We start from the raw sequence: 22,285 nt of genomic DNA, 5'->3' as shown, positions 1-22,285 counted from the left end.
CGAACTATAAAGTTTGCTCAAGACAGGACTCACCAAAATTAACGGAAGCAAATGAACAGAAATGAAAAAAAGAATGGCATTAAAGCATGACAAATCCCCAAATTAGATTATTTTCATTCCTGGGTTTTAAAAGAAGTAGGTGAGAACATTGCAGATGTCCTATCATCTTCCAAAGTTCTCTAGACTCAGAAACCATTCTTTTAGATTGGAAAACTGCATGTCACTTTGCTGTTTAAGAAAGGTGGAGGGGGAAACTGGGAACTACAGACCAGGGAGCCTAATGTCTATTGTCAGGAAATTACTAGAGTCTATAATTAAGGTTAGAGTGACTGATCACCTTGAAAATTTTCAGCTGATCAGAGAGAGACAGAATGGATTTGTGAAGGGTAGGTCATGCCTGATGAAGATGATTGAATGTGATTGAGGTAGCGGACAGGGGAATGTCTATGGATGTTATTTATACGGACATCCAGAGTCATGTGATAAAGTCCCTCATAAGAGACTATTAGTTAAAGTTGAAGGTTACGGAATTGAGGGAAAATGATTTACCTGGTTAGGAGACTGCCTGAGTGGCAGGAGACAGAGAGTAGGGATAATGGGCAGGTACTCTAATTGGTAGAATATGTCCCACAGCAATATTTGTGTTGGGGCCTCAATTGTTCACTGTATAATCAATGACTTAGATGATGGGACAGAGAGCCACATATCTAAGTTTGACTATGAAACAAACATAGGCAGCATTGTATTAATAAAATTACAATTAGATGATTAAGTGAATGGGCAAAACTATGGCAAATGAATTTCTATGTAGACAAGTGTGAGGTCATCTACTTTGGACATAAAAAGGACAGATCAGAGTACTTTCTAATTGGTAAAAAGCTAGAAGCAGTGGAAGTCACTGACTTGGAGTCCATGCACATAGGTCATGAAAATGTCATGGAGACACACAAAAAGTATCAAAAGGTCTACTGGAAAGTTGGCCTTTATATCTAGAAGAACAGAATACAAGGGGTTACAAATCATGCTGCAACTATACAAGCTCTGGTATGAACACACCTCTGGAGTCTTGTGTTCAGTTCTAGACACCACATCTTAGGTAGGATACTCTGGCCTTGGAGGGAGCACAGAACAGATTTACTAGAATGATACTTAGACTCCAAAGCTTAAATTATGAGGAAAAACTAAGGCTCTATTTCCTGGAATTTAGAAGATTAAGAGGTGATTTTTGATTGATGCTTCCAAGGTATTGAGAAACTGCTAGCTTCTCTCTATCTACCCTATGTTAGCTGATTGGGGAAATCTAGAACTAGTGGGCATAGCCTAAAAATGCTCCTTCCAGGAGCAGAGGTAGGAAACACTGCAAAAGAGTGATGGAAGTTTGGACTTCTCTTCTGCAAATGGCAGTTGCTGCTGGGTCAATTGTTAGTTTTAAACCTGAGATTGATAGATTTCAGTTTACCAAAGGTATTAAAGGATATGGGGCAAAGATAGGTATATGGAGTTTGGTCACAGATCAGCCATGATCTCTCAAACAAAAACAGAAAATGCAGGCAAATACTCAGTAGGTCAGGCAGGATCTGTGGAGAGAGAAACAGAGTTAATGTTTCAGGTCATGACCTTACATTAAAACTTTCATCTCACTGAATGTTGAAACAGGCTCGAAGGGTTAAATGGCCTCTTGCTGTTCCCACGTCCCTAATCTGATCCACAACCTATTCCAAGGCCAATATATCCCTCCAGAGCAGGTAACCACAATATGCGAAGACCAAAGCCAATTCATTAGCAAGAGCCTCCAGCTCATACACCCTTTTTACAAACAGACAGTACAGAGGTAAAGTGTGGAGTCAAGGAATGTGGTGTAGACATCACCAACAGAAGTGATGTGCTAGTGAATCAGAAAACACAGAATATGAGACACTGGGCTTACAACATTTTTCCTTATTGACCCCGAGTTTTATCTCTCCCAAGAGATTGCATCGCTGTGGGGGATGGAAGGAAGAAGTGTTGAGCTATAATAATCAGGCCATCATGGTGTGAGGCAGGCTGGATGGACCATCTGGTGTTGTCCTGCCTGTCAATTGTGTTTTCATAACGACCTCTGCTGATTGATCAGATATTGCACAGAGTTCTGAGCCATCAGTGCCACTCACCTGAATTAAGCTCAGCACTTTATCCTGCACTATGGTGGGTGGATTGTTCTTCGGCAGAATAGTTTTTACTAATACATCCTCCACAAAGTCCCGACTGGCCACCATGACATGGAACCGATGGCCACAGTTCTTCACACAGGTCTCGAGAACCTTTATTAAATAAAACATTATTCAAATTCAAACTGAGAATATGTTGATATATTGAGCATGTATTTTAATATTCTCAATTCTAATTTTAACTTGACTGCTATGGTGGACTGCTGAGCACTGGAACTGAACTGCAACATGCATGTAGGGAAAGAAGAAAAAAGTTTCACCTATATGATGTTTAACAGATCTTCAGAATGCCCCAAAAATGTTTTACAACCAATAAATTACATTTTAACTGCAGTTACTGTTACAAACAGACCATGGTGGCTGGGAGACACATCACCCAATGTACATAGCAATGTTGGCCACACACAGGCACTCATTCAGCTCACTTTCGAATGCCTGCAGCAAATTCAACACTACGCAAGTCAGCAACTTGTTCCAAAGGTTGATGACTTTGTGAAAAGTTCTTTGACATCTAACCTAATTCTATGTTTTATGGGCCCCGACCCTTCTTAACCTATCTAACTCAAATAGCCTGCCCACTTGGATTCAATCTAATGCTATTATTTTAACTTCTTCAATCAAATCTCTAGTCTATGCTTTTCTAAAGTAAAAAGTTCCAGCTCTCAACAAATCACAGTAACTGAAGGCTTTTAAACTAGGCATCACTCTAGTGGACCTCTTCACACCCTTTCCTAGGGCCTATGTATCACCCATCATGTGAGATCATCAAAACGAGACACAATATTCTAAATAAGGCTTAGCCAAGGCTGTTGTCCAGTTCAGCAGCCCTGCTATTAACGGGGAGGTAGACAAGAGTGAGAGAAAAAAACCCAGCAAGGGCAGGGACGTGGAGGGCCACTGATTGTAATGTCAGGGCCATATTTGAATAATTTTGGGTCAACTCCCACCCAACAGCCAGCCAGATGGACTGCCTGGTCCAAGGGCGGCAGCGATATATAGCACCAGGCGGACACAGCCGGAGACCCGAGTGGATGGTCCTTGGCAGGCAGACGGGAGGCAGAAGCTCTGGGCTGAGACTGCAAGGTTGAGTGATTGAGGCCACGTTAGGAACTGTAGGGGAAGCACTCCTGCTCCTCCCTCCTAGCCCACAATGAGTGCTAAACTGAGCAGATCTTTTTTGTACCTACCTTAGGCAGCCAGCCAGCCCCTCCCACCTCTGATCTACTGCCAGGAATCCCCCAAGTCAGGTCTCCTTGACCTACACAGTTAAGTTGAAGTCACATTGATGTTGTCAGTGGACCACAACCTTTGAATGTTAATTAGGTCCCTGCCTGCCTTTTGAAAGTCTAGTCGATGGCTTAATTTGGATTTTTAAAAATTTAAATGGCCGGGAACGGGGTTGAGTTGCTCGATCCCAATTAAAGGCCTGCTCCGGTCTGCAAATGAAATCCGACCTGAGCCCGACAGAACCACATCCGACCCGAGCCTGACCCAACCAGAGTGCTTTCATTTTTTCCCGCTCCCGACCCGACCACCGGAATATAATCAACTTTATTGAAGAGGTTGTGCTCTACCTTGGATGGAATCTCTCACTGCAGACTGGTGCAGAGTGTTTCCCGCCTTGATGTCCTGGCTGTCACTGTGTCCCATTCGGCCCAACCCGACCCCAAATGCCAGACCCAGAAAAGCGACCCGACCCGAACCAGACATGTGTCATTGGGTTCGGGCCAGGTAGCCATGCCCTAATCCCAATACTCTAATCCCACTCCCACCACGCACCCCCCCCCCCTCACCCTCCACAACCTGCTCCCATCCGTTACAATTTCATCTGGTTAAATACGGAGATGACGACCAAAGCTATCACCATCAATTCATGCCACAAACACCATAACCTCCCTGACCACAGTCTCATGGTGAATCAGACTGTTTGCAACCTTAGCCCAATCGCCACTGAAATTTTCTGCATGTCTTTGTTGTGTCTGAAGGTAACTATTCCTAAGTTCTCCTGACCAGGCTCCCATTCTCTATCCTCTGTAAACTCTGCATATCCTCTCTCACACCCAGTCCTGCTCGACCATCAAGCCTATACTTCCAATGCTACATTGGCTCCTAGTCTCCCACTGCCTCAAATTTAAAAGTCATCCTTGCACTCAAATCCTTTCCTGGCCTGTCATCACCTCTAACTTACTTTCACACTGTAACTCTCTCTCCAAACTTCCATTCCCTCTGACTATGGCCTCAAACATTTTTTCCTTCAGCCCACTGCATTTTCCACCATTTAGGTTCCACTGTCTGGAATTCCCTCCTTTTATCGTTGCACCTCTCCACCTCTCGCAGCTCCTTTACGACCCTCCCCAAAACCCACTTAAATCAACCTCTTACATACGAACATACCAATTAGGAGTAGGAATAGGCCACTTGGACCCTCAAGCCTGCTCTACCATTCAACAAGATCATGGCTGATCTGACTGTAACCTCAACTCCACATTCCCACCTACCCCCGATAACCTTTCACCCCCTTGCTCATACTTCTGCCTTAAAAACATTCAAAGACTCTGCTTCCACCGCCTTTTGAGGAAGAGTGTTCCAAAGATTCACGACACTCTGATCGCGACCACCTGCTTTTGATCACACCGTTTAATATTTATTTTTCTGGCTAAGCGTCCAATCTTCCCATATTCTGCTGCAGTCTGTGCAAATTCAGAATAAAATCAGCTCTTGTCACAACATGAGGGACAGGTAGACTTGCATCTCGGAAGTTATCCACAGCTAGATTTTGGCTTCATCAAAATAAATTCAAGAACTAAAATCTATTATGAATAAAAGTTTTAGCTGCCATGCTTCATGTTGTCAAAGATATTCAAGAAAGACAAAGGAAAGCAGTCATTTATGCCATTTGTTTCTGGCTCTTTAGTGCCGATAGTATCATAATGGGAAATTTCTTTTGCAAGCATATTATGTGCTCAGTTGCTATCAGTAGTTGCTCAATGGGCATTGACTTACAAGCACCTTCCAATATACAAACTTGCTCCACCAAACAACAATTAAACTTGTGACTGATATTAGGCTGGCATTGTTTACAGCAGTTAGACTTTGGGGAATAGACCAAGTGAAGCACAGTTCCATCTTAACATTAGAATATGGTCATTACAAAACAACTATCACGCATGTAAGCAATTACACTGAAGACCCACTGGTAATATTACCAACAGGAAATACTACACAACTCAACAGCACATAACATGCTTGCAAAAGCAGTTTCCATTGCAACACTCTCGACACAAAAGAGGCTTCACTTTCAAGATAAATCACAGGACTAACCGTCAGGCATAGCATCACCTCCCGAAAGTTTTTGTTTCCTGAAAGCCTCTTCCTCAACGCCCTGATTGCATCCTTTGGTCTGAGAAACAAAGTAGAAATCTATTTAGAAAAATAAGGCAAAAAAGCTCAACAGTTTGCAAGACAAAAATCGATAGATTTTTAATTTATGGTTAAACCACCTAAAAGAAATTCTGAATGATTCAGGGAAGTTATCCAAAGATTAACTGAACCAGAGTCCAAGGAGGTCACAAATTTGATCCCCAGTGTCGTGTAAAATATGAATGCTGAATTCCACATAATGCCTATACAATGCAAGAAATATTGTATTGAAAAAGCTTAAGATTAATTTAACCTTATTAAAAAAGATATTAGATAAATCTCCTCCTTCCCCTCACCCTGCCCCATATAAAAATATCAGAACATTAGACCAAGATTTACTATCCCAGCCTAGAATTTCAGGTCTCATGCCCAAGTTAGTTTTACTCAATATGTTCGACATAATCCAATCTGAAAGACTGATTACTAACTAAGCCTCGTCAGTCCCAGTAGAATCATCGTGCACTGAGTGAAGCATATCTCTCTCATTTGCCAGACTGAAGTCATATATAGAAATGCATTAATACTTTATTTGACTATATCAACAATATAATTAATACTACAAAGTTCACTCTTGGGGACAATAAGGAAAGTGATATTTAATAACACTCAACAAGATCTACATCATAATAGGCTCAAAAGTAAATTTAGAAAGCGTCATTTCTCAGCATTAGTTGGCTTTCACCTAATAACAGTATAACAAAAGATTATGTTCAAAGTCTAACATACAAAAGACTAAGTAAGGTTAAATTCACTAACAAAATTCACCATACCACTGGTAGGCTTCTAGTGTTAACGTAACTGATAATCTAAAAACCACACATGATCTTTCTCCTAGCTTATCTCTCCTCCTGCTTCTCAAACCCACCTCTGACCAATCTTCTACAGAGGAAGACAGAGCTGTTCAGTGCACAGCCACCTGGCTAATCAACAACTTGCATTTATATAGCACCTTTAACATTGTAAAACATCCCAAGTTACTTCACAGGAGGATATTCCAACAAAATATGACACCAAACCACATAAGGAAAAGGTAGAGATTTAAGGGGGGAATTCCAGAGCTCAAGGCCTATGGAGTGGGTGGACAGGACTTGGTGCAAACGGGGGTACAGGCAGCAGTTTTGAATGAGCTCAAGTTTACGGAGAATGTCAGGTGGGATATTGGCAACGACAGCTTTTGAATAGGCGAGTCTAGAGGTAACAAAGGAATATATGAGGATTTTGGTAAATGAGCAGAGGCAGGGAAGAGACAGGCGGCACAGTGGCGCAGTGGTCAGCACCGCAGCCTCACAGCTCCAGCGACCCAGGTTCAATTCAGGGTACTGCCTGTGTGGAGTTTGCAAGTTCTCCCTGTGTCTGCGTGGGTTTCCTCCAGGTGCTCCAGTTTCCTCCCACATGCCAAAGACTTGCAGGTTGATAGGTAAATTGGCCATTAGCAATTGCCCCTAGTATAGGTAGGTGGTAGGGAAATATAGGGACAGGTGGGGATGTGGTAGGAATATGGAATTAGTGTAGGATTAGTATTAATGGGTGGTTGATGGTCGGCACAGACTCAGTGGGCCGAAGGGCCTGTTTCAGTGCTGTATCTCTAAACTAAACAGGCGATGTTAGAGGTCTTGGTGATGGAGTGAGTGTGGTCAGAAGCTCAGCAAAGATTCAAACAGGACACCAAGGTTGCGAACAGTTTTGGTCATCCTCACACAGTGGCTGAAGAATTGAGATTGTGGTGGGAAGAAAATGGCTTCGGTCTTCCCATAATTTAATTGGGGAATACGGGATGTCAGACAAGCAGCGCAACAAATCAGAGACAGTGGAGAGGTTGAGAGGTGGTAGCGAGGTAGAGCTGGGTACTGGTCAGTGTAAATGTATATTATATTTTCAGATGTTTCTGCCAAGGTATTGTGGTTCTAAGCACAGAGAGAGAAAGTACAAGTCTTTGATATTTGAATTAACCATTGTTGCTTTGAAGATGATTGTTGGGACAAAAGGGCATTCTGCATTAACATCCTCGGGCATCCCTCTCCAACCTAGGGGATTTCCATCTCACAGTCCCACTGAGTGGAACTGAAGAACACTGAGTGGGAAAAGCACCCTGCACTCTATAATCCAGTGCACTAGGGCAGCAACATTTCAGTTCCAACTCCATCGCACAAATAAGGAATTTCACATTGGTAATTACATGAACAACTAAGAGTTTAAAACTTTTAAATGTTACACTTTTTTTTGTATGAGACATTCATGCATTTCCTTTGCTCTGTTGGAAGCCCTCTTGCCCAAGTTCAAAAGATTCTTGGTTTCAGCTCATTATCAATAATCAAAGTTATATAACCTAACTGAAAAAGTGCTGCAGTGTCAAAACGTGCCATCTTTTCCATCAGAAAGTAAATGGAGGCTGTTGGCTGCTCGCTTCAGTTGGTGCTAAAAAGCCAATGTGGAAAGATGGTCAAGTTAAACGCTCTGGGAGGATCCGCTGAAAAATGCAAAGGGACCACACTCCTCTTATGACCTTAAGTTTACTTTTAAAGATAGGATTGGACGCAATGTTCGCGACTCAATGCAGGTGGGTCATAAAAACAGCCCATTTTCTAAGTTTTTTATTCTAAATATTCTGGACTTGTGAAAACTTTCAAAGTAATTTCACCTTCAGGGCTGCCTGTAGTTTTAGGGTGTTTGAAATAAAGATCTTTAAATATTTAGATGCATATACAAGATATTAAATTCAAACATTAAAATTTGTTTTACTAATTTTCTGATAAATAGTGAACATTCTGTAATAGAGATTAAAAACTCTGGTTAAATTGGAAATTTAACATTTCCCCAATTGTTATAATAACACCTCAAAATTAAGAGAAGCTTTATTTATTGGGGACTCTTGGATGAGTGAAGAAATTGATCAAGCTCACATTTTTAAATTACCTCGCTTGATGTGTATTTTGCTCAGAGAAAATTAGTGATGTAAGTCAAAGACCAGCAATATCATACAGCAGATTCAACAACAGGCCTGTTTTCACTCATTCACTGCACTCATTCATTTCACAGAATGCGGGTGTCACTAGCAAGTCCAGCATTTATTGCTCATCCCTAATTACCCTTGAGCCAACTGAGTGGCTTGATAGGCCATTTCAGAAGGCAGTTAAAAGTCATTGCTATGGGTCTGGAGTCACATACAGGCCAGACTGGGTAAGCACGGCAGATTTCTTTTCCCCCTAAAGGACACTAGAACAGGAACGTAGGAGCAGCAGTAGGCCATTCAGCCTGCACCATTCAATTAGATCATGGCTGCTCATCTACTTGGAAGCAATTTAAAGAAGGTTCACTAGGCTGATTCCTGGGATGAAGGGTTTTTTTTTTTGAGGAAAGGTTGAGCAGGTTGGGCCTATACTCATTGGAGTTTAGAAGAATGAGAGGTGATCTTATTGAAATGTATAAGATTTTGAGGGGGCTTGGCAGGTTAGATGCTGAATGAATGGTTCCCCTCATGGGGGAACCTAGAACAAGAGGGCACAGTTTCAGAATAAGGGATCTCTCATTTAAGATGGAGATGAGGAGAATTTATTTCTCTGAGGGTCATTAATCTTTTGGAATTCTCTACCCTAAAGGGCAGTGGAGACTGGGTCATTGAATATGTTCAAGGCCGAGTTAGACAGATTTTTGATCAACAAGGGAGTCAAACATCTTGTGGGGGCTGACAGGAAAATGGGGTTGAAGCCACAATTAGATTAGCCATGATCTTATTGAATGGCCAAGCAGGCTCGAGGGGCCAGATAGCCTACACCTGTTCCAATTTCTTAAGTTCATATTATAAAACAAAATATGACACCGAGCCATGTAAGGAGATGTTAGCTGCGATGACCAAAAGCTTGGTCAAAGAGGTAGGGTTTAAGGACCCTCTTAAAGGAGAAGAACGAGGTAAAGAGGCAGAGAGGTGTTGGGAGGATATTCAAGAGCTTAGGGCCTAGGCAAATGATGGTGCGGCCACCAATGATGGAGCAATTAAAATCGGAGATCACAGAGTCACAGAATTGTTACAGCGCAGAAGGAGGCCATTCAGCCCATCATGTTTACACCGGCTCTCCGAATGAGCAATTCATCTAATGCCATTCCCCCACCTTCCCCTCGAAACTCTGCACATTCATTCTTTTCAGTTAACAGTCTAATTCCCTTTTGAATGCCTCGACTGAACCTGCGCAAGAGGCCAGAATTAGAGGAGCGCAGATATCTGAGGGTTGTGTGGTTGGAGGAGGTTACAGAGATAGGGAGGGAGCAAGGCTATGGAGGAATTTGTAAACGAGGATGAGAATTTTAAAATCAAGACATTGCATGACCGGAAGCCAATGTAGGTCAGCGAGCACAGGGGTGAGAGGGGAACGGGAACTTGGTACAAGTTAAGACACTGGCAGTAGAGTTTTGGATTACCTCAAGTTTTTGGATGGTAGACTGAGGGAGACCAGCTAGAAGTTCACTGGAATAGTCAAGTCTTGAGGTAATGAAGGTATGAATGTGGGTTTCAGCAGCAGATGAGCTGAGACAGGGGCTAAGTCAGGCAATGTTAGAGGTGGAAATAGGCAGTCTTAGTGATGGCGTGAATAATGGAAATAGTTTCTCTCTATCTACTCTGTCTAGACACCTCATGATTTTGAACACCTCTATCGAATCTCCTCTCAACCTTCTCTTTTCTAGTGGGAGCAGCCCCAGCTTCTCCAAACTATCTACGTACCTGAAGCTCTTCATCCCCAGAACCATTCTCGTGGGCCTTTTCTGCACCCTCTTTAAAGTTTTCACACCCTTCCTGAAGTGTGGTGCACAGAATTGGGCACAATACTCTAGTTGAACCCAAACCAGTGTTTTATGAGGTTCATCATAACTTCCTTGCTTTTGTACATTGTGCCTCTATTTATAAAGCCCAGGATCCTGTATGCTTTTTCTCAACCTGCCCTGCCACCGTCATAGAAGGCTTGGTGAGTTGCTGCAGTGCATCTTGTAGATGGTACATTTTGTTTTTTTATTAGAGATACAGCACTGAAACAGCCCTTCGGCCCACCGAGTCTGTGCCGACCAACAACCACCCATTTATACTAACCCTGCAGTAATCCCATATTCCCTACCACCTACCTACACTAGGGGCAATTTACAATGGCCAATTTACCTATCCCCTGCAAGTCTTTGGCTGTGGGAGGAAACCGGAACACCCAGTGAAAACCCACGCGGTCACAGGGAGAACTTGCAAACTCCGCACAGGCAGTACCCAGAATCGAACCCGGGTCCCTGAAGCTGTGAGGCTGCGGTGCTAACCACTGCACCACCCATACTGTACATACTGTACTCACGGTGTGCTGGTGGTGGAGGGAGAGAATGTTTACAGCGGTGGATGGGGCGCCAATCAAGCAGGCTGCTTTTTCCTGAATAATCATAGAATCATTCAGCAGGGCCATACTAATGAGCCCATCGTGCCTGTGCTTAGACCCACACCCACACTTTTTGTCTATAACCCAATAAGTTTCTCATCCTCAAGTACCTGTTCAATTTCCTTTTTGAATTATTTATGGAATAGCTTCCATAACCTATTCAGGTTCAAGATCGCGACAACCCTGAGTGAAAAATAATTTCCTTATCTCCCCTCTGGATCTTTTGCCAATGATTTTAAATCTGTGATCTTTGGTTATTGACTCACTCGCCAGAGGGAATGGTTTTTCTCTTATCTTTCAAAAACCTCTTACCATCCTAAAAACCTCTATTAGGTCATCTCTTAACCTTTTCTGTGCCAAGATGAACAGTCCTAACTTTTCCAACCTCTGATCCCTCATCACTGGTAGCATCTGAGTAGTCCACCTCTGGGCCCTTTCTCAGGCCTTGAAATCTTTCCTGAAATGTGGTTCCCAGAATTGTCCACAATACGCAAGCTGAGGCCTAAGCAATGATTTATATAAGTTCTAGCATGATGATTTTTATATTCTATGCCACTTTTTATCAACGTAAATAACCTGTGCTTTTTTAAGCACCTCATCAACTAGCTTGTGCCACCTTTAAGGTGTATCTGGTCACCAATATCTCTGCTCCTTTACTCTTTTCAAAACCAAGCCATTTATAGTATACTCTCAAAGTCCTCTCAAAATATATCAGTGCCACTCCAGGACTTGAGCACAAAAATCAAGGCTAACACTCCAGTGCAGTACTACTTCATGTTGCAGCTGTACAGAACCTTAGTTAGGCCACACTTAGAATATCGCGTGCAATTCTGGTCGCCACACTACCGGGGGGACGTGGAGGCTTTGGAGAGGGTGTAGAGGAGGTTTACCAGGATGTTGCCTGGTCTGGAGGGCATTAGCTATGAGGAGAGGTTGGAAAGACTCGGATTGTTTTCACTGGAATGACGGAGGTAGAGGGGCGACATGATAGAGGTTTACAAAGTTATGAGCGGCATGGACAGAGTGGATAGTCAGAAGCTTTTTCCCCAGGGTGGAAGAGTCAGTTACCAGGGAACATAGGTTTAAGGTGCGAGGGGTAAAGTTTAGAGGGGATGTGCGAGGCAAGTTTTTTTTTTTTTTACACAGAGGGTGTTGAGTGCCTGGAACTTTCTGCCAGGGAGGTGGTGGAAGCAGATATGATAGCGACGTTTAAGAGACATCTTGACAAATACATGAATAGGAAGGGAATAGGAAGGGAATTGAGGGATATGGGCCCCGGAAGTGCAGAAGGTGGTAGTTTAGGCAGGCATCAAGATCGGCGCAGGCTTGGAGGGCCGAATGGCCTGTTCCTGTGTTGTACTGTTCTTTGTTCAATACCACTTTCCCGCGCTATCCACATATTCCTTGATGTCATTACTATCTAGATATCCATTGATTACTGTTTTGAACATACTCAATGATTGAGCTTCCACAGCTCTCTGGGGCAGAGAATTCCAAAGACTCACCACCCTCAGTGAAAAAATCTTCATCTCAGTATTAAATGGCTTATCCCTTATTCTGAGGTTATATCCGCTGGTTCTAGACTCACCAGCCAGGGGAAACATCCCATCTACATCCACCCTGTCGCACACTAAGAATTTTGTAAGTTTCAATTAGATCACCTTTAATTCTTCAAAACTCTAGAGAACACAGGCCCAGTTTCCTCAAACTCTCATCATAAGACAATCCCACCATTCCAGGGATTAGGCTGGTGAACCTCCATTGCACTCCCTCAATGGCAAGTATATGGCAATTTTTTTTTTAAACAAATATCCGGTAGTTTCGCGGTCACTATTACTGATACTAGCTGTTTATTCCAGTTTTTTTTTTAATTAATTGAATTTAAATTCCCTAAATGCTGTGTTATGATCTGGACTCAGATGACTAGATCGTTAGTCCAGTCCTCTGGATTGCTAGTACAGTAACATAACCACTATGCTACCATACCATGTGGTTGATGCCACATATTCCACAAACAACCACACCTAGATCTCCAAGGCAAATTACCAAGTGCCATATATGATAAGAATGCACTATAGGTGCAACCACAGGAAGACTATGCTGTTCAGTTGCAAAGGGAACAGGATGGTTTAGAACTGCTATAGGACTGAAGTAATTGCTACCAACATAAAACCACCTAAACTCCACCCCACCAGCAGTCATAAAAGTCCACCATTGTCACGCAAGTAATTAATCACATAGAGCTAAAAAAAAACACATTTTCGCCTACTAACACTCCCATGTTATTGCTGTGTACCAAATGGCTGCAGCATTTACCCATATTCTAGCAAACTTCAAAGTAATTCACCATATGAGGAGTGCTTTGATACATTAAGGGACCAGATAAAGGCGTCCTTGTCCTTTTTTCAAAAGGAAATATAAAAGGAATTATGTCATCAGCCAGTGTAAATTTCACACCTAAATTTAAATGTTGTATCTCTAACAGAGCAAAGGTAGTTCACATTCAGACTGAGGCTGATGTGTGGCGTGAATGTTACTTGCCATTTAAGTGGTGGGCAATGACCATCTCCAATAAGAGAATCTAACCATCTCCCCTTGGCATTCAAAGGCATTACCATCCCTGAATCCCCCATGATCAACATCCTGGGGGTTATCATTGACCAGAAATTGAACTGGAGCAGCCACATATATACTGTGCCTACAAGAGCAGGTCAGAGACTGAGAATTCTTCAGCAAGTAACTCACCTCCTGACTCCCCAAAGCCTGTCCACATAAGTCAGGAGTGTGATGGAATACTCTACACTTGCCTGGATGAGAGCAGCTCAAAAAACACTCAAGAAGCTCGATACCATCCAGGACAAAGCAACTCGCTTGATCAGCACCATCCACCGTCTTAAACATTCACTCCCTCCATCATAGTCGCACAATGGCAGTAGTATGTACCACATACAAGATGCACCGCAGCAACTCACCAGGCCACCTTTGACAGCACCTGCCAAACCTGCGATCTCTTCCACCTAGAAGGACAAGGACAGCAGACATATGGGAACACCACCATCTGCAAATTCTCCTCCAAGCCTCACACTATCCTGACTTGGAACTATATTGCCTTTCCTTCACTATTCCTGAATCAAAATCCTGGAACTCCCTCCCTGACAGCACTATGGGGATACCCACACCAGATGGACTACAGCTCCCCACCACCTTCAAGGGCAATTAGGGATGGCAACAAATGCTGGCTTTGCCAGCGACACCCACAACCCATGGAAGAATTTTTTAAAAACACCTTGCTACAGTATAAACTGTTACTTCTTCAATGCTGTTTTAACGCATTAGTGGTTACTAAATCTGTATCTTACTACACACGCACGCACACTTCTCCAGGACCCAGCTCAGATTGCATAAATGTTAATTTCAGACTTCAAAACAGTTTTATGAAGGCTGGATACAGCTTGCATTAATGCAGTGCCTTTAACATAAAAAAAAGCATCCCAATTCTCTTCACAAATAAGAACAAACACTGAGTCCTTATGGGAGAGTTCAGAGAGATTAGCAAAGAGTTGAGTTTGGAGAAGGCAAACACGAGGGGACATAGCTTCAAGTTGAGGGGTGATAGATATAGGACAGATGTGCGAGGTAGTTTCTTTACTCAGAGAGTAGTAAGGGCGTGGAACGCCCTGCCTGCAGCAGTAGTAGATTCGCCAACTTTAAGGGCATTTAAGTGGTCATTGGATAGATATATGGATGAAAATGGAATAGTGTAGGTCAGATGGTTTCACAGGTCGGCGCAACATCGAGGGCCGAAGGGCCTGTACTGCGCTGTAATGTTCTAATTCTAAAAAGGCGTTTTCAAAACAAAAAAAAGCAAAAAGGGGCTTGGAGGCAGAGAGGTTTACATAGTTACAGAGTGTCTACAGGACAGAAACAGACCATTCTGCCCAACAGGTCTATGCCAGTGTTCATGCTCCACACTAGCTTCCTCCCACCATACTTCATCTTACTCTATCAGCACATTCTCCTATGCCTTTCTTCATCAGATGCTCATCTAGCCTCTCCTTCAGTACATCTATACAATTCACCACATTATGGCAACAAATTCACATTCCAGCCACACCAGGTAAAGAAATTTCTCCTGAATTCCCTGTTGAATTAGTGACCATCTCCCATTTACAATCTCTACTTTTGGTCTCTCCCACAAATGGCAACATCTCTATGCCAAACTCTTTCAAAATCCTCAAGACCTTTACGAGGTCACCCCTCAACCTTTTCTTTTCTAGAGAAAAGAGCCCAGCCTGTTTAGTCTTTCCTGATAGTTATATGCTCTCAGTTCTGGTTATTATCCTTGATCTAATATGCACCTTCTCCAGTGCCTCTATATTCTTTTAACAAGATGGAAAGCAGAACTGTGCACAGTACTCCAATTGTGGTCTAACCAAAGTTCAGTACAAATATAACAGTTTAGATGCAGAGAGTAGGACCAAGACAGTTGATGGCTCTGCCACCAAAGCGAACACAAGTAGGAACGAGGGCAGGTGATGGGAGTAAAGGCCAGAGAGAGAATGCAAGACAGGCAGAGGTCACAGAAGCAGAGTGACAATTTTAAAAGATGGACAGCGATTTTCAAATCAATGCTTTTGGGGATATGGAGCAGTGAAGTGAGGGGGTGGGGGGAGGGGGGGGAAAGAGAGAAGAAAGAACCAAACTACAAGTGGAATAGGCTGTTGGTCATTAGTGTGATGGGATAGGGAACTGAACCCAAGAGTCATAGAGTCACTTACAGCACAGGAGGCAGCCATTCGGTCCATGTCAACACTCTGGTGAGCAATCCAGCGAGTCCCACTCCCCCCCGCACCCCCCCACAAATAGCCCTGCGAGTTTATTTCCTTCAAGCACCCATCCAATTTTCCTTTAAAATCACTGATGGTCTCCACTTCCAACACCCTCGTGGGCAGCACGTTCCAGATCATTACCACTCGCTGCATATAAAAGTTCTTCCTCACATTCCTCCTGTATCTCTTGCCCAAAATCTGCAGCGCCCCCTAGTCTGTGTACTATCAGTTAATGGGAAATGTTTTCTCTCATCTAACTTACCGAAGCCTCTCACAATCTTGTACACCGCTATCAAATCTCACCTCAACCTCCTGTGCTCCAAAGAGAACAACCCCAGCTTTTCCAAGCTAATCTTATAACTTAAATCCCCCATCACTGGAACCATTCTGGTTAATCTCCTCTGCATCCTCTCAGGGACCCCCCATCCTTCCTAAAATGTGGTGACCAGAACTGGACAATACTCCAGCTGGGGCCTAACCAGAGCTTTATAAAGGTTCAACATAACTTCCCTGCTTTTGTACTCAATGACTCTATTTATTAAGCCCAAGATCCCATTTGCTTTGCTAACCACTCTCTCCACATGTCCTGCCACCTTCAAAGATAGATACTCATGCACCCCCAAGTCCCTCTGTTCCTGCACACTGTGCCATTAAGTCTATATTCCCTTACCCTATCCCTTCTACCAAAATGCATCACCTCATGCTTGCCTGTATTAAATTCCATCTGCCACCTGTCTGCCTATTCTGATAGCCTATGCCCTGTTGTAGGCAGTTCGTATCATCCTCACTGTTCGCGACTCTTCCAAGTTTAGTATCATCGGCAAATTTTGAAATTCTACTCTGTATTCCAAGATCCAAGTCATTTATATACAGCAAAAAAAGCAGTGGTCCCAGCACTGACCATTGTGGAACACCACTGTCTACCATCCTCCAGTCTGAAAAACAACCATTTACCACGACTCGTTTTCTGTCCTTAAGCCAAATTTTTTATCCAACTGGGAACAGGGTACTGAGTTTGGACGATCAGCCATGATCGTATTGAATGGCTCGAAGGGCCGAATGGCCTACTCCTGCTCCTATTTTTCTATGACAATGACCCTCTTCTTCCATGAGCTTCAATTGTTAGCCAGCCTTTTATTTGGTACTTTTTAAATGCTTTCTTAAATTCCACATAGGCAGCATCCACCACATTCCCTTCATCAACCTTCTCAGTTACTTCATCAAAAAATTCAATTAGATTAGTTAAGCATGATCTGAGCAAAAAAGTGGTCCCAGCACTAACCCTTGGGGAACACTACTGTCTACCATCCTCCAGTCTGAAAAACAACATAGAAATCTGATGTGTACAAATGCCAAGAATGCAAGGAATGCGAACAGACCTTGTTCAACATATTTCATAAATAATAAATCTCTAGGGCGTTTCCACTCTACATGCCACAATTTCCAAGAACCGTTACACCCAAAATTTGTCACTGCAAATCCAAGACAGACACACATATCACTCCATTTCCCAATCTCATCACAAAGCACTATTATAATACATTACTAAATATAAACAGCAAACAATGGGTATTTAAAATTGCATATTTACCACAATTTAAAAATTGAATACCTGACTCATTATACTTCTGTTAAATAAATTCATTGGTTCAATACTGAAAGGGTTAAGGAAACAGAACAAGAACAGCTAAGGGAGGTCTCAAGCTGCTGGTTACTGAAATGTAAATGGATTAACTGGCCTTGCCAAAGTGCAGGTCCTTCTTGAAAAAAAAAATGAGCCAAGTGCATGTAATACATGCCAACCAGTCAGCATTTTCACCTTGTTTCGATTTGTTAGCTTTGCTGGCAGAAATCAGCATGGAGATTTCAGCTTACCATACTGCCCTGAAATCAACCTGCAAAGCACCTTAGCAAGGTTGGTTTTGTTCACATGTGCTTGATGTAATAGCTTCCATATTCCAAATGCAGCAAGACGTGGACACCCACCGCTTAAAGTTGCAAGCAGACGCTTTGTGATGACTTCATTTGCTATGTCTAGCTGTGTGCGGCTCTTGCTCTCACTGGATGAATGCATTTGTTCTGATCAATAGGCTATAACAATGTTTTGACAGTATAACAGTATAACCGTGTCAGTGATTGCTCCTACCTCTGTTTTCAGTGGATCATGGAGTCAAGGTTCAGAGAATAACTGGGTGCCAGCATTTTACAGGGCAACAGGAATTTGAGATTAAAACAAATTTCTAAACTCAGCAGGGCTTTAGCTCTGCTTCAGTGACAAAGATGTTTACTCAAACAAGCAGTGTGCCCATCATTTCACTGTTGCCCCTGAGGGGACAATGCCTGGATTCTAGTCTCACCACAGGGTATGGGAGAGATTTAGCTTGTAATGGTTAGTTGCCTCTAATCAATTAAGTGAATTCAATGAGATCAGTGACTGCTTATTCAAGGACCATCAAGTTATTGAATTCACTCCTCGAGAAAGTGTGTCTGTAAATAACCACAGGTCATGGAGCACATTGCATCTTTGTTTTGGGAAATATTTAAAACCTGTTGCCTGCTTTTCTCTCAGTTTTACCCTCTCAACCCTGCCAACATCTCTCAAATTCAGAATTAGCAGTTAAGATAACGGCTAGTGAGCAGAGAATGTGGCCTACTACATAAAGCTAAATGAAGCATTTACAGACAAAAATCAGTGTGGGATTTGAATTTCCCATACTGTCCAAAATCACCTCAGAATGCTGTATGGACCCAGAACTTATTTGCATGCATGATCATCTGCTCATAGTTTCTGTGCTGGCATAATGGTAGCAAAGTAAAATTAATAAAGTGATCAATTTTTTTTTAAACAATATGCTACATGTTCAATATTCAGTATATTTTTAAAAAATAAACTGCAAAAAGTGAATTTGTTTCCTTGGAAGTCATTATTCAGCTCACTCACTCATCCATAGGATTGCATGCAAGAACAAATTTGAAGACTTTTTCTGGTTAATACTTGCAATGCATCTGCATTGAGAGAGCCATCCCAGCGTCTGGGTCTGTTTGAGACTAATTGATAGATATTGATGCCTATGATTATTCAACAACTGTATCATCGTTGTATCATGTGACTACCAGGATGGTAGGTGGTGAACTAGATGGACCGTAATCTTTTCTTGTTTAATTATTCCTATGTTTCTAAGTGTACACATGTCTCAACTGGGATCTTATTCACCAATCTTGCTAGAGGCAATTCTAAAGTGAGTCACTGGTTCTTGTCAGTGATTTTGGAGAATACTGCCATTTTTCCCCACCTTGAGTAGCAGTGAAATGGTAACATTTTATTTTAGAGATACAGCACTGAAACAGGCCCTTCGGCCCACCGAGTCTGTGACCTACACGAATTCCATATTCCTACCACATCCCCACCTGTCCCTATATTTTCCTACCACCTACCTATACTAGGGGCAATTTATAATGGCCAATTTACCTATCAACCTGCAAGTCTTTGGCATGTGGGAGGAAACCGGAGCACCCGGAGAAAACCCACGCAGCCACAGGGAGAACTTGCAAACTCCACACAGGCAGTACCCGGAATTGAACCCGGGTCGCTGGAGCTGTGAGGCTGCGGTGCTAACCACTGTGCATGTATAGTCTCCCTAACCATACATTTTATATCACTTTGTCCAGTACAATTTAATGATCATTCTTGACAGTGTATCTCCCCTCCAGGTGTGAATGCTGTCAATGCATCAGCTGTGGCTCAATGGTAACACTCACTTCAGAAAATTGTGTGTTCAAGCCCCAATCCAAAGATTTCAGCACAAAATCTAGGCTGAAACTCCAGTGTAGTAGTGAAGGTGTGCTGTAGTGTCGGAGGTGCCATCTTTTGGATGAAATATTAAACTGAAGCTCTATATGCCCTATCAGGTGCAGGACAGTAAGAGAGTTCTCCCCAGTACTCTGACCAATATTAAACGCTCAATCAACATACTAAAACAGGTTGCCTGGTCAGCATCACATTGCTATGTGCAAATTGGCTGCTGTACTTCCCTACACTTCAAAAATACTTCATTAGTTGTAAAGCACTTTGGGCTGTCCTGAGGACATGAAAGATGCTAAACAAAGACAAACAAATATGGTTTGCTTTTTCTTCGTTTTGCAATGCTTCAGGAAAATTCCTCAGGCCTTCGGTTGGCTGGCCTCTCCTCTCTCAAATGATGGGTATTCCAGAATTACAATGTTGTCATTCATTAATTTAGATTACATTACAGACTGGAGAGATGTTAATCTACACCTTTCACATCCCAACTGGTCTCTCAACTAAATCATTAGATTGGGCAATTTTCTGTGGGAGTGCCGGGGCTCCAAGTGATGTGACAAAGGCCTTACAGGATACACCAGCAATGCACTTTCCTATAGCAACAAGACCATCTCAAGTGTAACTTTTTTGGGGGACTACTATTGACAAGACAGAGGCTTACAAGCTGAACGGTCAGCATTTCTTAGGTAGCGTTTACTTGTCAACATTTGCTGATGGACATGATCATAGGACCAGAACCTGCCCCAGAATACTGCATGACAAATCTCATGTGCACATGTGTTAGTTGTGTATAGATGGATGCATATCTATCTATGTGCATTTGGGAACATGATAAAATGGCACTGACAGCATTCAAACCTGGAGGGGAGATACACTGCAAAGAATGACCATTAAATTGTACTGGACAAAGTGATATAAAATGTATGGTTAGGGAGACTATACATGCATACCAACTATTACCATTTTACTGCTACTCCAGCTGGGAAAAATGACAGTAATTTTGGAGAATACTGACAAGAACCAGTGACTCCCTTTAGAATAGCTTCTAGCAAGATTGGTGAATAAGATCCCAGTTGAGACACGCATACACTTAGAAACATTATTAAACAAGATTACGGTCCATCGAGTTCACCTTCTACCATCCTGGTAGTCACATGATACAACGATGATGCAGTTGTTGACTAATCATAGCCATCAATCTCTGTCAATTAGTGTCCAACAGGCCCAGACATGGGATGAGGAAAACCCTAATGGTGGACAGCTTTGGGAACCATATGCCCAAAGTCACCTTTTCCTCCCAAACAGGCTATACTCAGAACATAAAAACATAAACATAACTAGGAGCAGGAGTAGGCAATTCAGCCCCTCGAGCCTGCCCCGCCATTCAATACGATCATGGCTGATTTCATCTCGGCCTCAACTCCATTTTCCTGCCCGTTCTCCATAACCCTTGAACCCATTACTAATTAAAAATCTGCCTATCTCCTCCTTAAATTTACTCAATGTCGCGGCATCCACCGCACTCTGGGGTAGTGAATTCCACAGACTCACGACCCTTTGAGAGAAGTAATTTCTCCTCATCTCTGTGTTAAATCTGCTACCCCCTTATCCTAAAACTATGACCTCTCATTCTAGATTGCCCCACAAGAGAAAACATCCTCTCAATGTCTACTTTGTCAATCCCCTTAATCATCTTATATACCTCAATTAGATCTCCTCTCATTCTTCTAAACTCCAGAGAGTAAAGGCCTAAACTGCTCAATCTCTCTTCAAACCCCTCATCCCTGGAATCAATCTAGTGAACCTCCTCTGAACTGTCTCCAATGCAACTACATCCCTCCTCAAGTAAGGGGACCAAAGCTGTACACAATACTCCAAATGCAGTCTCACTAATGCCTTGTAGTTTCAGCAACACTTCCCTACTTTTATATTCTATTCCTTTAGCAATAAATGCCAAAATTACATTTGCCTTCCTATTTCCTGCTGTACCTGAATACTAGCTTTCTGCGATACATGTACCTGCATACTAGCTTTCTGCCAGTACGTCGGCACAGTGGCGCAGTGGTTAGCACCGCAGCCTCACAGCTCCAGCGACCCGGGTTCAATTCTGGGTACTGCCTGTGTGGAGTTTGCAAGTTCTCCCTGTGTCTGCGTGGGTTTTCGCCAGGTGCTCCGGTTTCCTCATAGGTAAATTGGCCATTATAAATTGCCCCTAGTATAGGTAGGTAGTGTGGGGATGTGGTAGGAATATGGGGTTAGTGTACAATTAGTATAAGTGGGTGGTTGATGGTCGGCACAGACTCGGTGGGCCGAAGGGCCTGTTTCAGTGCTGTATCTCTAAATAAATAAATACGTCATGTCTCAAATTACTCATATACATGCTATTCTACGTTTTTTTTTCAAATCCATGTTGCATTTGAATGAATCAACATTAACTTGTTTCCACTATATCCCGAGGGAGCCTGTCCCATAAAGTGACAATTTGTCAACTGGAATATTGTTTCCACAGATTAGTTTTGATTTTCCCCCTTTGACTACAGGCCATGTCCTCTAGTTCTACTTATCTGGACAAGGTGAAATAGCTGCTCAAGGTCTACGTTATGCAGTTCCGTTAGAACCTGAAAA

General features: G+C 42.7%; 1 protein-coding gene across 2 annotated transcripts in view; it reads right to left on the bottom strand.

Moving 5' to 3' along the window:
* The window catches only part of tom1 (target of myb1 membrane trafficking protein), a 97,221-nt gene that overhangs the window by 47,582 nt on the left and 27,354 nt on the right, over window positions 1-22,285 (bottom strand). For both annotated transcript variants that reach the window (XM_068019389.1, XM_068019390.1), the window contains exons 3-4: window positions 5,529-5,607; window positions 2,151-2,300 (exon numbers count right to left, since the gene is read on the bottom strand). In XM_068019389.1, the coding sequence (XP_067875490.1) occupies window positions 2,151-2,300; window positions 5,529-5,607 (229 nt within the window). The remainder of the gene's footprint in view (window positions 1-2,150; window positions 2,301-5,528; window positions 5,608-22,285) is intronic.

Source organism: Heterodontus francisci, chromosome 41 (genome assembly GCF_036365525.1).
Source record: "Heterodontus francisci isolate sHetFra1 chromosome 41, sHetFra1.hap1, whole genome shotgun sequence".
NCBI classification, from domain to species: domain Eukaryota; kingdom Metazoa; phylum Chordata; class Chondrichthyes; order Heterodontiformes; family Heterodontidae; genus Heterodontus; species Heterodontus francisci.
The sequence above is the reverse complement of the archived record's forward strand: the minus strand, read 5'-3'. Positions and strand labels throughout refer to the sequence as shown.